Source organism: Lolium rigidum, chromosome 7, assembly GCF_022539505.1.
Source record: "Lolium rigidum isolate FL_2022 chromosome 7, APGP_CSIRO_Lrig_0.1, whole genome shotgun sequence".
NCBI classification, from domain to species: domain Eukaryota; kingdom Viridiplantae; phylum Streptophyta; class Magnoliopsida; order Poales; family Poaceae; genus Lolium; species Lolium rigidum.
Genome location: NC_061514.1, coordinates 154,166,142 through 154,178,792, shown reverse-complemented (window position 1 = coordinate 154,178,792; position 12,651 = coordinate 154,166,142). Strand labels below are relative to the sequence as shown.

General features: G+C 50.0%; 2 protein-coding genes across 2 annotated transcripts in view; both read right to left on the bottom strand.

Moving 5' to 3' along the window:
- Positions 1 to 911: 911 nt before the first annotated feature.
- On the bottom strand, positions 912 to 2,953 carry LOC124677220 (cyclin-B1-5-like). The gene is made up of 7 exons (XM_047213217.1): positions 2,899 to 2,953; positions 2,463 to 2,565; positions 2,292 to 2,382; positions 1,977 to 2,201; positions 1,738 to 1,863; positions 1,405 to 1,653; positions 912 to 1,266 (listed from the first exon to the last, which is right to left on the bottom strand). Exons 1-7 carry the CDS (start codon positions 2,951 to 2,953, stop codon positions 919 to 921), a joined length of 1,197 nt encoding a protein of 398 aa, XP_047069173.1. The 3' UTR covers positions 912 to 918.
- Positions 2,954 to 11,458: 8,505 nt separating this feature from the next.
- The window catches only part of LOC124672163 (11-beta-hydroxysteroid dehydrogenase 1A-like), a 1,440-nt gene continuing 247 nt past the window's right edge, over positions 11,459 to 12,651 (bottom strand). Inside the window, exons 2-5 of the mRNA XM_047208438.1 lie at positions 12,529 to 12,614; positions 12,314 to 12,445; positions 12,042 to 12,206; positions 11,459 to 11,950 (exon numbers count right to left, since the gene is read on the bottom strand). Coding sequence (XP_047064394.1) covers positions 11,660 to 11,950; positions 12,042 to 12,206; positions 12,314 to 12,445; positions 12,529 to 12,614 — 674 coding nt within the window. The 3' untranslated portion in view covers positions 11,459 to 11,659. The remainder of the gene's footprint in view (positions 11,951 to 12,041; positions 12,207 to 12,313; positions 12,446 to 12,528; positions 12,615 to 12,651) is intronic.

Sequence of the window (12,651 nt, the reverse complement as noted above, 5' to 3'; positions counted from 1 at the left end):
AATCACTTTCATTGTCTCTCCACTGCCCTCCTTGTTATTGTTTTTCCTGAGGGCTTTTTGCTGTGTTTTAACTTCTTTCCTCTGAATTACGACTGCCCCCCTGTTGCTCTTTAGAGAGATCACTTTCCTTCAGAGAGATCACTTTCATTGTCCAACGGTGGCAAGTACATTGCTATTTTGTTCAACAATAAGTTCAGAGACCACCAAGAAGGGCCATTTTAAAATTAGAGTCCATGTATGAGTGTGGGAAAACTTATCATTTTTACAAACAAGTACAGTTGTGGTGACAAGTGATAACTATCAAAAGTACTGTACAGAACAGTTGCAACTACATTACTATTTTGTTCAAAAGTACGGGAACAAACTGAATTGATCGCATGAAAGGCCATCAGTATCACATGTACAAGTAAAACGGTGACAACTACCAAAGTAGAAAACAGAGTATACTCATGAGAACAAATATACAATGACAGGAACTGGAGAAACACTTGATAACTAAGAGTATCATTAATAGTTGTTATTACAATACACCCCGGCGGTGTATCCAAAGAGTAGAGCAGAACAGTAACAGAGGAACACATGTAAAAGAATAAGCTGTTACACCACGGTGGCTGTTACACCACGGTGTATCTGTCGATTAGCAGAGTAAGTAAAGTAAACCAAGCTTTCTTGATTCGACAGAACCTAAGATGAGTAGGCTACTGCAGGAGGGTGCAGCGCCACACGCGCAAACTGCGAGCCGGAATACTTCTTGTACACCGCCTTCAGCTTGCTCTGAGGGGCGGCGGCGTGCGAGGTGACAAGGGCCTTGGCATGTTCCCTGTAACAACAACAGATGCAAACAGACATGAGTTTCCAGCTCAACCAAGTTGTTCATTCAGGTAGGCACTACTCATCCAACTGAAGAAGAAGAAGAACTTACATGAGCTGTAGCTCGTTGAAGCCGGTGTGGTGCTTCAGGGTCTCTGTCCAAATGGGACTCTTGTTCAGCGTGCACCGAGCAGCGTACACAGCGGAGGCTGCCACCAGCGACGGGCAGAGCGAGACCATCCCGTACTCCATCAGCGCCAACTCGGCGAAGAAGAACACCATGTGCTCCAGCTCCTTGTCGCTCCCGGCCCCGGCGGCTTTGGCGAACCGCGCCAGGAAGACGTACATGGTGGGAACAGTGAGGTTCCATGACATTTTGTTCAGGATGCTCTTCTCCATGCCGAGGATCTGCTGCCGCGAGTACGAGTTGTCTGAGATGTGAATGAAGTCAGTGACCTGCAAGCAAACAAAACCAACTTCAGGATTCAGAGTTCATTCAGACATGAGCTGCTACGCAAAACGAAAGATTCAGGATTCAGAGTTCATTCAGACATGAGCTGCTACGCGAAACGAAAGGGGATGAAAGGGCCATACCTCGGGCGCCCACATTTCCTCGTACTTGCAGGCGATGAGCATCGCTGCGACCCCGACGAGCTGCAGCTCCTTTCGAGGCACCGCCTTCATGGAGAGGAACCGGTCGACTATGTAGATGGTGAGGTAGAAGCTTTCCGGCATGAGCTCAAACTTATGCGCCACTTCGGCGAGCCAGTCCACGAGGATGGCCCTCATCTTGGGGTTGATCTCGGGCTGGCTGTCAATGTACTGGACCGGCAGGTTCTCGTGCTGCAACACAGTACATATTGGTGAGCAATTCAGAATGTCACTTGAACATACAGCATGCTGAAGAGGAAGGAAGATTGTAGTAACCTGCGCTGTCTTGTAGTAACTGTAGATGTCGTCGATGTAGTCGACGACGGCCAGCTCGTTGTCGCCGTCGAGCCTGTCGATGTCTTCCACGACGTCCTTTGGCTTGCGGTTGAGGCCACACGCTTCCTGCCATTGAAGGAAACAGGCAAGCAGATGTCAGCCACAGCGCTAGATGCATACAGTGGAAAGGAGCAGTACAGCACAGAGGTGTTGGATTGATCAGGTCGCTAAAAGCTCACCTTGGAGCGATGGGAGAGCACTAAGCTGAGCGTGTCCACCAACTTCTTTCTGGGGAGCACTAAGCCGGCGGCGGCGGCGGCGCCCTCTGACGGCTTCCTGTTCTCGTCGGAGCCAGTGTTGATGGCCTTGGCGGCGGCCTGCTCAGGACGAGGGGCGGGCTTGAGAACCTTCCTGGCCACCGGCTTCAGGGCGGCAGGAGGAGCAGGAGCAGGAGCTGTTGCGTTCTGCAAGGACCAATTTGGAATCAAGAAATTGCAAGGGCAAAGATCAGAACCGAAGGAGGAGGGGAGAACAGGGCGCGTGCGCGTCCGTACCTTGTTCGTCACAGCGCAGTTGTTCTTCAAGAGCTGGGAGCCGAAGCTCCGGGTGACCCGGCGATTGATCCCCTCCGGCAGCTTGGTTTTCCTGTTACGGACGGGATTCAGGAACGCAAGAAAGGAAGAATCAAGAGGGTGATTAATTCCTGCGCTGTTTTCTACTCTTACCCGTCCAAGACATGGGGGGCGTGGACGAGGTTGCCGATGTCTCCAAGCGGCTGCCGAGTTCGGCCGGCGGCGGCCTTCTGCTTTCCTGTCGGGACTACGGCGCCTGATCGACCATCGCCAAAAGAGAAACAAGTCAAGAATTGCCGATGAACGAATCGGGCAAGAAGGGGCAAGAAACCGCAGTTAGACAGCCCAGTAAACATCAAAACCGCAAACTTTCTCCACCAGATCGACGGAGAACTTTCCCCATCAAGAATCGCACGAAAGAAAAGCAGAACGGCGAACAGATCAAGACGGCCGCGAATCGAATTCCCCACTGGGCTCCTCCCAAAGATCCTTGAGGCGGGAGCAAATCAAGAAAGAACGAGCGATCTTTCTCCACGAACAGGAAGAAGCGGCCAGAAAGCGCAAGAACGAAAGAAGGAAAGATTCGCACCTCGGTTCGCCGGCTGCGGAGCGGCAGCCGCGGCCTGGTGATGCCTCGTCGCCATGGGTCTATCCTGCCTCCTCCCGAAGGTCCGGCGAGGCAGCGAGCGGAGTAGAGTCTCTCTTCCTCCTCCTCCGATTGATTCCACTCCTACCTCTGATCTTCTTGCTCTCGGTGGGGGATTGGATTGCGGGGACTGGGTCACGGGAGAGACGGGGTGGGAGGGGCGGAGCTTTATGTACGAGCCGGCGGCTCCAGCGATGGGGAGACGAGAGCTGGGATGGAGGACACGGAAACTAGCCGTTGGCGGTGTGGGTTATAGATGGAAAGTTTCTGGCCGCAGTCCTCGTACATGGAAAGTCACCGTTTTGGGTGCCTTGACGGTGACGGAGAGTCCCAACGTTGTGATGTTTTTGGTCACGATATTATTCTGTTGCAGCTTCACTCAAGGCTCAACACAGTTTCATCCCAAATCCTGAGCAAGAGAACAGTGCTCCGTAGAATATTTCTCCAAATACAACTTACAAACACACATTTCTTAGAGTACAATGCATGAGTGGTACCAGAACTTGGAAACCCAAATCAATACGGTCATCGATCTTTCGAATACGCAACATACAGTAACTAAATACAGCAGGGTGTTCATCTAGGCCACTAGCTAATTGTACAATGATGTATCTGCTGATGTGGCAGTGTGTGAACCCATCTGCCAACCTCATACCAGCGTCCACATGGACTTTTTCAAATAATAGGAAAAACTAGGCTAAACTGAGAAATGACAAAAGTTACTCCAGTCGCACCGCTCGGGATAGAGTGGGTGGAGTTGACCGTGAGCGCGGAGGTCAGCGATGACCGTCCTTGCCGCTCAGAGCACGGAGGTGAGCACGGAGGCTGAACACGGTTTCATCCTAAATCCCGGAAATTTTGACAAAACGGACCACCCTCCCAAATTCATTGACAAAAAGGACCACCTGTGAATCGAATTGGCAAAAAAGACCCCCTCTGGCGTGGCGGCAGCGCCCCCTGCCGACACGTGGCCACATGCCACCGGAGGGCGTGGCGGCAGGGCATGCCGGCGAAGAGCGTGGCGGCACGTTAGCCGGCCGAGTCGTCCGTCCGTCGCCGTTACGAGGAGCGGGCCATGCCGCCCCAGGGCCTGGCGGCAGGATGACGTGGAGGTTGCCTCCGCTTCCGGTGGAGGCAGGGCCCGGCGATCGACGACACTAATTACCACGCGACTGACAGTTTTCTTTCCGTGCGACGAGACATGTGGCTGTCGGAGATTCCCGCTCGATACAGGAAATTGATCACCGAAAGAGGCATATATGCGTAGGAATTATGTGCTGATACAGCATTAGAGCACCGACAGCCGATACCAATAATTCTACACTAATTTTTTGGTACTGCTCACACTAATTGAAGGCTATATAAGTCAGCTTCCCCGCATACATATCGAAGCAGCAGGATCGAGTTTGCCTTCTCCGCGTCTCTGTTTCGTGCGCAAAATATTGGAGTGAGTATGAGTGTGCCTTGCTCGGACCAGGATTTTAGGCCGATGAAGGGGAAGAATGCAAGCTTGCCACCGGGGGTGAGAGCGAGAGAGGTGTTGGTGCGGCCGCCTTGCGAAGGTGAAGGAGGTGGTTGATTTTTCTGATAAGTTCGGCATGAAATATTTCATGTGCGCGAGCTATGATCATGATCCACCCAGACAATCAAGTTCATCGTCCTTGAGGCCTGCAGTATGTTCTAACAACATGATTAAAAAATTTAATTGTTTGTCATTAATTTTCGTTTATTAACCGTATTATTTGTGTTGTAGTCTCCCCCGCCTCTTTGCATGTGGTTTCATTGGATAGACCAGGAGCAGCCGGATTGGGCACGCCGTGAGGTGGAGAAAAAACAGCGGCGTGCATGGGCAATGTTCCATGAGGAAGAGCGTATGGAAAAGGCTGTTGCTAATGCTAAAGCAGAGAGAGATAGATACAAAAATTAAGGGCGGAGCAAGCTCGAAATCGTGAGGTGAATCAGAAGAGGATGGATGATGATGCTGCACGTAGGTATGCAGAGGAAGAGGTGCGCAGAGAGGCCCGTGAAGCGGAGAGGAAGAGATTAAGGGAAAGAGCTGCCGAGGCGCAAGCGGCAGAAGAACGCGGCGACAAGTCCGGAAAGTGGCCACGGTGGACACAGGGCAAATAGAGTGATCTGTTGTAGTAGCTATGTATGTTAATTTTAGTTTTACTTTCACGTTGTATCTTAAAATTCATTGCAGTTATTATGTTGTATCTTAAATGTTTTTACTTATGTTGTATCTTCATTATTGGAGTTAATTTAGAAATTAAATTTATTGGAACTAATATTAATATGTCTCCGAGATACATAGAAAAATGTCTCATACATAGATTAAATGTTTGTCGCGCGCATAGATAAATGTGTATCATTCCTCTCGACGACGACGATGTTGCTGCCGTGGCCTTGGACCGGAAGGCGACAACCGGGGACGAGGGCGATGAGGTGGACGCAAACCTCGGCCGTACTGATTTTCCTCATCCTCTGTACGTGTCTCATCTGCTGGTGATGGAGTATGAAATACGTATGGAGATTTCTGATTTGGGGGAATCAAACTGGCATCTAAGCTGAAAATAGCACCTCCGAAGAATTCTTCAACTATCCCGGTAACATCATCGCGAGGTTGTTGGGAACTGCTGCCGTAGTATTGTGGTTGCTGCGTCATATCAGGCCATGTCGGGACTAAAGATTCATGCGTATTGAACGGCTCCGTCAGAAACATGCATACAATAATCATATTGGTAATTAACATGCATTAACCTGAGTTGGGTATTGCGATTGCATGTGGTCACGACCCCGCAGTGGGGGCATATTGTGGCCTAAACCAGCTCCCATGTTGGACCACGTAGGGTCAACAGATTCATGTAAACGTCAATGACATGTCATTAGTAGGCATGTAAGTAATCACGTGTCGGTAGGTAATTATTAAATATGAGCATACCCGAGTGTTGAATCTTTGCGAGTATTCGCCTTCTGTGTAGGAGAATCGTTGTCCAGATGGATATGACGGAAAATGATCGTCCTCCTAATACAATTGGAAAAAAATGTGTCATTGTTGTAAGTTCAGGAGGAATGTATGTACGCAAGTTGATTACCTGTGTGGCGCCATGGCATTGAGATATGTGTGCGGACTTAGATCGGTCAAGTAAAGATGAGTCGCGTCGTGGATTATATGTATGCGAGGTAGAGGGAACTGGTACGGTCGGTGTGGCGGATGGCTGGCTCACATGTACCATACTCTGTCTGTTCGACGGTCCCTCCGGCATGTCGAATGCTCGGCTGACAACATCATCATGGCGGTTGCAACCAAGACGCCTAAGCCCTTTAATGGCAGTATTAAAAATACGTTTTACCATGGATTTTCCCTCCGTACTATCCATGTTGCGCAAGTTCAAAGTGTCGTGGGCGTCCCGTGCGATCTGCCTGAACTCGTCAATCTGAATGAAATAAAAAAAAAATATTGGCTATAGACACATATTTTCTTAATTACATTTATATAACAAGTACCGAAGTGTCACGGTGGTAAGCTGAGGCCCATGTGAGGTGTGTCGGACTCGATGGTGGGGGACCGGTGAGCAGAGTCCGTGTGCTAGCGCGATACCATTCATTATACGTTGGCAGTATCTCACCGTTGTACCGTCTGCATCAGTGATAAATTACATTAGAAGGTACATGATGATAAGATGAATTAAAATATATAATTACCTGTTTTCGCGTACTCCATCGGACTCTGCTTCATCAATCCATTTCGTAATCCATGTTTGATTACGGTGACTCCAGTCGAAACAACTCATGCCTTTATTGTCTTCTCTACAATCCAATAAATTTTATTAAATAATGAAATCAATTGATTGAAGTGCAATTCATTGTTTCTATTAGAGTGACCGAACTTACGTATGAACATCAGCAACAAGGCGTCTTGGTGATGGTGGGGGAATATCCTGATGCAGACCAAACTGCCGCATGACACGCTCTAGGTTGTATGGCTCAACCATCCAAATAAAGAGTAGGTTGCATCGTGTGAACCACAACCGTAGGTCACGCAGCATATCTGGTGGTGGGGTTTAACAAGACCCTATACAATTTGTACATCATGTGCCGTATATGGGTCCCATTTGACCATGGTCTCCTGCAGCTCCTCAAACTGTTGGTGGTATTCAGGGTAGCAACTCTCCTAATCACTTGAGTTCCCCGGTTAGTGGTTGATATCTGATGGAGTAGTCTCGGGGCAAGGTCATATGCCTCCTCGTAGGTGCCATACAATCTCTGGAAAATCTCCTCCTTCGCCCGCCTTGCCTTACTAAAGCTGATCGGGAAGCCAATCAGATCTTCCATGGTTTTTTGCAGCTTCTTGGTACCAAGGGTTATATCTTCTTCCACCGCCACTTGCATGATATGTGATATATATTTTGCAGTGACGTTGCGGTGATTGTCAAGAGCCCCCAATTGCTCGCAGCTATGGGGTTCTATTTTTGAGATATGCCATGGCTGACATACCCCAGGGCTCACCCGAGCGATAACTCTCCCCGTGCAACCCTCATTCAATTTGACGCATATGACTTTTAGCTGCCTTCGATCAGACTGCTTCACTTTGTGTTGCCGAGATATGGCCAAGGCATACCTCTTGATTGCTTGGTCAGCCGAGTCCTTGTCTGGGAAAGTTTGCCCAACCTGCGGACTCGCCTCCCCTAGGCCTGGAACAGAGCGGAATTCATTGCTGATGGTCATTGTTTTTAAGAACTCAGGGTCCATTGGTGCCACAACCGCCCTCCGGGAAGGACCGACGCCTTGTTCGTCCGAGGAGGATTCAGACGAAGAAGAAAGAGCGTCATCGTCCAACGCCTCCGGCAGTCCCTCCACACGCTCGCTAATGTCAACGGACGCATACCAGTATCCTGGCTCGACAGCAAACTGGGCGACCATCTGCTCCGATGTGCCGGTGCTATGGCCCGTAGTCAGTGCCTCATGCTCTGATTGGCCTATCATGCCTGTTGCAGTCAGGGCCAAAAGCTCCGATTGAACGGTGCTCGGTCCTGTGACGATGGCCATCTCCTCTTCACCAGCGCCGGTACTGCTTCCGGCACCATCATCACCTGATATAAACTGAACATACACCATGAGTTCTTCGTACATAGCAGCACCAGGTGTGCTTGCAAACCTCATGTACGTACCCCAATTTCTATCACTCTTTATCTCCCGCAAACCCCATCGGGCAGGTGTCCCATCATTCCCTTCTACGACGATGAGAGCCTCAACGGTCATCTTCTTCCCACGCATCTCACGCCCAAACTGTGCTCGGATGCGTCTTCTAACATCCAAAAATTCTCTATTGACCATGTCTGTCACTACAACTTTCATCGAGTCGCACCGCGACACATCGACACCCGAAAATTCGTCGCGTATGACGTCTCCATAAAACACTAACACAGTTTCCATCATACCTACCGCACAACCATATTTTTAAAATAATGTTAGATTACAACACTAACATGTGATTAACAATTTTATATAATCGATCTAAAATACACGTTCAACATATTTACTTAGACCATTAATTTTTCAGCGTCATATTTCTAATTACAAGTTCACCATTCGAACGTGATATATTTCTACGCACATAAAATCGTAGCCTATATGTTACACATGTTGCATAAATAAAACATAACTACACAGACTCAATAATACCTATGCATGCATGCATGCATGCAACTACAGAACATGCATTAACTAAACTAATTACATGCATGCAATTACATAAACTAATTACACTACAGACTATAATACCTATGCAATTACATAAACTATAGACTCAATAATACCTATGCATGCATGCATGCAACTACAGAACATGCATTAACTAAACTAATTACATGCATAAAATTACATTAACTAATTACACTACAGACTCAATAATACCTATGCAATTACATAAACTACAAACTCATATGCATGCATGCAACTACATAAACTAATTACACTATACAACTAATTATGCTTGCTTCTTCAATTCCTTACCTTGATATCACAGATTGAGCAAACACTTAATCAGCCAACAAATCTTCAGCTGCGAGCAGGAGACATCAACTACGTGAGGAAATACTAAGTACCCGAAGAGATGTGAGAGTGAGATGTTGTGAGAGTGCACAGAGTGAGAGTGAGAGTGAGAGTGCACGGACAGTGACAACCTTTATATAGACTCAGCTCATCTCGACGAAATCAACAATTAGCAACATTTTAAGTGCCGAAAGCTGGCTAATTTGCAACAGTTTGAGCACCACCGAAAGCAGACCAATTTGCAACAGTATAGCCTAAAAATCAGTGCGATGATGTCGGTCTGTCCGGACAGATTCTCTCGCGCGGGAACTGCTGCATACACCGAGCACTTAAAGAGCATTAAAATCAGTGCAATTAGCAAAGTCAGTGTGATGGACCTATCGGCTGATTCCCGCTCAATTAGCAAAGTCGAGGCCTGCCTCCATCAGCATCAAAATCAGTGCAATTAGCAAAGTCATGTGATGGGACCTGTCGGCTGATTCCCGCTCAATTAGCAAAGTCGAGGCCTGCCTCCATCTGGTGTGGCGGCAAGTGCCATGTCACCTTGCCGCCCCATGCATCGGCGGCATGGCCCACCGGAGCAAACGGCAAGTGATGGCGAGCCGGAGCAGCTAACGTGCCGCCACGCCGGTCGGCGGCGGGTCCCTGCCACCACAGCAGCCGGCGGCAAGCTCCACGTGTCGTCTGGGGGGCCTGCCGCCACGTAGGAGGTGGTCTTTTTTGCCAATTTAATTCAGAGGTGGTCCTTTTTGTCAATGAATTGGGGCAGGTGGTCTCTTTTGACAAAATTTCCAAATCCTGAGCAAGAGAACAGTGCTCCGTAGAATATTTCTCCAAATGCAACTTACAAACACACATTTCTTAGAATAAAATACATGGGTGGTACCGCAATTTGGAGACCCAAATCAATACGGTCATCGACCTTTCGAATACGCAACATACGGTAACTAAATACGGTAGGGTGTTCATCTAAGCCACTAGCTAATTGTACAATGATGTATCTGCTGATGTGGCAGTGTGTGGACCCATCTGCCAGCCTCATACCAGCGTCCACAGGGACTTTTTCAAATAATAGGAAAAACTAGGCTAAACTGAGAAATGACAAAAGTTACTCCAGTCGCACCGCTCGGGATAGAGTGGGTGGAGTTGACCGTGAGAACGGAGGTCAGCGACGACCGTCCTTGCCGCTCAGAGCTCTACGCCGCCATCTCTCTCCGGGAAGGACCACTGTGTGGCGCTGCTAGCTTCCCTATGCTGGCACAAAGGAGCAAGGCCGTTGTGCCGCCCGGGGGCTCCCTGCATCTTGGCTAGCCGCCATGGGGATCCATCCCTGCATCTCGGCGATCTCGCCAGGCTGGTCATCACGTGGCTTTCCCACCATCGTGCCGCGCTGCTCTGTCTCTTCGACGCGCCGCGCTTGCCAGCTGGAGGAGCCTCGTCGGTGGATGGTGACGACGATGACCTGGTGTTCCAGCGCTCCTCCTACATGTTCAGTGGCAAGGGTGGGTGAGGCTCGGACCAGGAGTGCCAAGAAGGATGTGCCCTGGACAGAGGAAGGGCGACAGCCGTGGATCGGCAGCAAAGTTGAAGGGCGCACGGGGGAGGCCTCGGGGAAAGCAAGGTAGGGGATGGGGAGAGACATCCATTAGTCCAGGCCGGCCAAGTGAGACAGGGGACGCAGATGCCTCAACAACGAAGGCGGCCGCACTTGCGCATGGAATCTCCCCATCTAGCCCTGGCCGAGCTCTTGCTTGCTTTCTGCTGACGTCCACGGCGAGTAGAGGGACGACAGCGACAGAGGAATCGCGTCGGCGACAAGGTGGGAAGCGCGGCCACACGATCCGGTTAGGCCCGACGCGTCACACACGCTAACCAGGAAGAGGAATCCGCCAGCGAGGTGGACAACGCTACCAAGTGAGGAGATGGACGACGATGAAAGAGGCGGGCTTCGCGGCCAGGCGAGGAGGTGGACGGCGGCGGAAGAGGAATCGCGCCGCTGGTAAGGTGGACAACACAGGCGAGGAGGTGGACGGCGGCGGAAGAGGAATCACGTCGGTGGTAAGGTGGGCAACACGGCCTCACGGGGCTCGGCCCCTATGGTTCGTGAAGGGGGTGGTAATCCCCTCTCTTTTTTTAGAATTAAACTATTTTAACTCCTAACCTCTGAGAGGTGGGCCTTGGGGCATCAGTCGGATAATCTTTTGTCAAGAATCCTTTTGAAAAAAAAATCGATCTGTTCGGACCCGTCACCTGCCACGTCAGAAAATACATAGCTATACCTTAGCCTAGTGATCTAGATGAACACTTCACCATATTTAGTTACCCATAGAATACATAGCTATACCTTAGGCTAGTGATCTAGATGAACACTTCACCATATTTAGTTACCCGTAGAATACATAGCTACTACCATAGCCTAGTGATCTAGATGAACACTTCACCATATTTAGTTACCCGTAGGTAGGTGACCGTATTGATTTGGATCTCCAAGTTCCGGTACCACCCATGCATTTTACTTCATTTCTTACACTAGAGTTACATTTTCGCCATTTTATCATTTTACTCCATTTCTTACACTAGAGTTACATTTTCGCCATTTTATTCTGTTTCCGTTACAGCAGCACCAAACACTGTAAGCATCACCTAGCATCTACTCCTGTTTGATCTCCGGGGTGTACAGCGACGGCGGCTGCAGCACGCGCTTGGCGCCGGTGAGCTCCATGACCCTCCTGGCCCTCATCTGGCTGCCCCCGTCGCCGGCGGGGCGGCGGTAGAACACGCGCTGGAACATGTCCCCAACCTCCGGCGCGAACGCCCGCCAGAGGAACAGCGCCCGGTACCACACCGGCACGGTGACGCTGCGCCGGCCGCGGCAGACGGCGTCGACGATGGCCTCGGCGCATCGCTCGGCGCGGACCACCGGGAGCAGCCCAACCTGAGCCTGCATTGCACGATGCGAATTCACAAATGAGGTTGACGTTGACAACATCTCTGAAACCAAAACTGCGTGTTGTGTCGACCGTGCAACTCACATCTCTAGTGTCTTGATCGACCTCCATCCTCCCTTCGCTGGAGAGGTGCTTCCCCTTGGTCATCTCCGACTCGATCCACCCGGGAGTCGCCACCGTGACGCCGACATCGTTGCCGAGCTCCATCCGCAGTGTCTCGGCGAAGTTCAGCACAGCAGCCTTGCTAGCCTGCAGCGATGCCATGAACCAACATGCATCAGTGGACGTACCTTAAAATACAGGCATGTCTGCACACTAAGAAGGGGAAAGGAAGTGAACTGTCGAGGGAAATGTACATCGTAGAAGCTCATTCTTGGCATTGCCAGCAACGCCGCTGCCGAAGAATTGACGAAGATCTTCCCGCCGCTATTCTTCAGGTGCGGGAGAGCAGCGTGCGTTGGATGCACGGTGCCCCAGAAGTTCACATCCTGCAGCACAAACATATCAGGCAAAACAGAGGAGGAAGGGGAACAGAGACGCATAAGAACAGAGGTTGGTGAATGTACAGTACCAAGACTTGCTTGAGATCGGCTACATTGGGCACGTCCTCGAACCAGCACACGTTGGCCAAACCGGCATTGTTGACAAGATGATCCACTATACAAACCAGAGGATTAAGTGAGACAAAACGTTC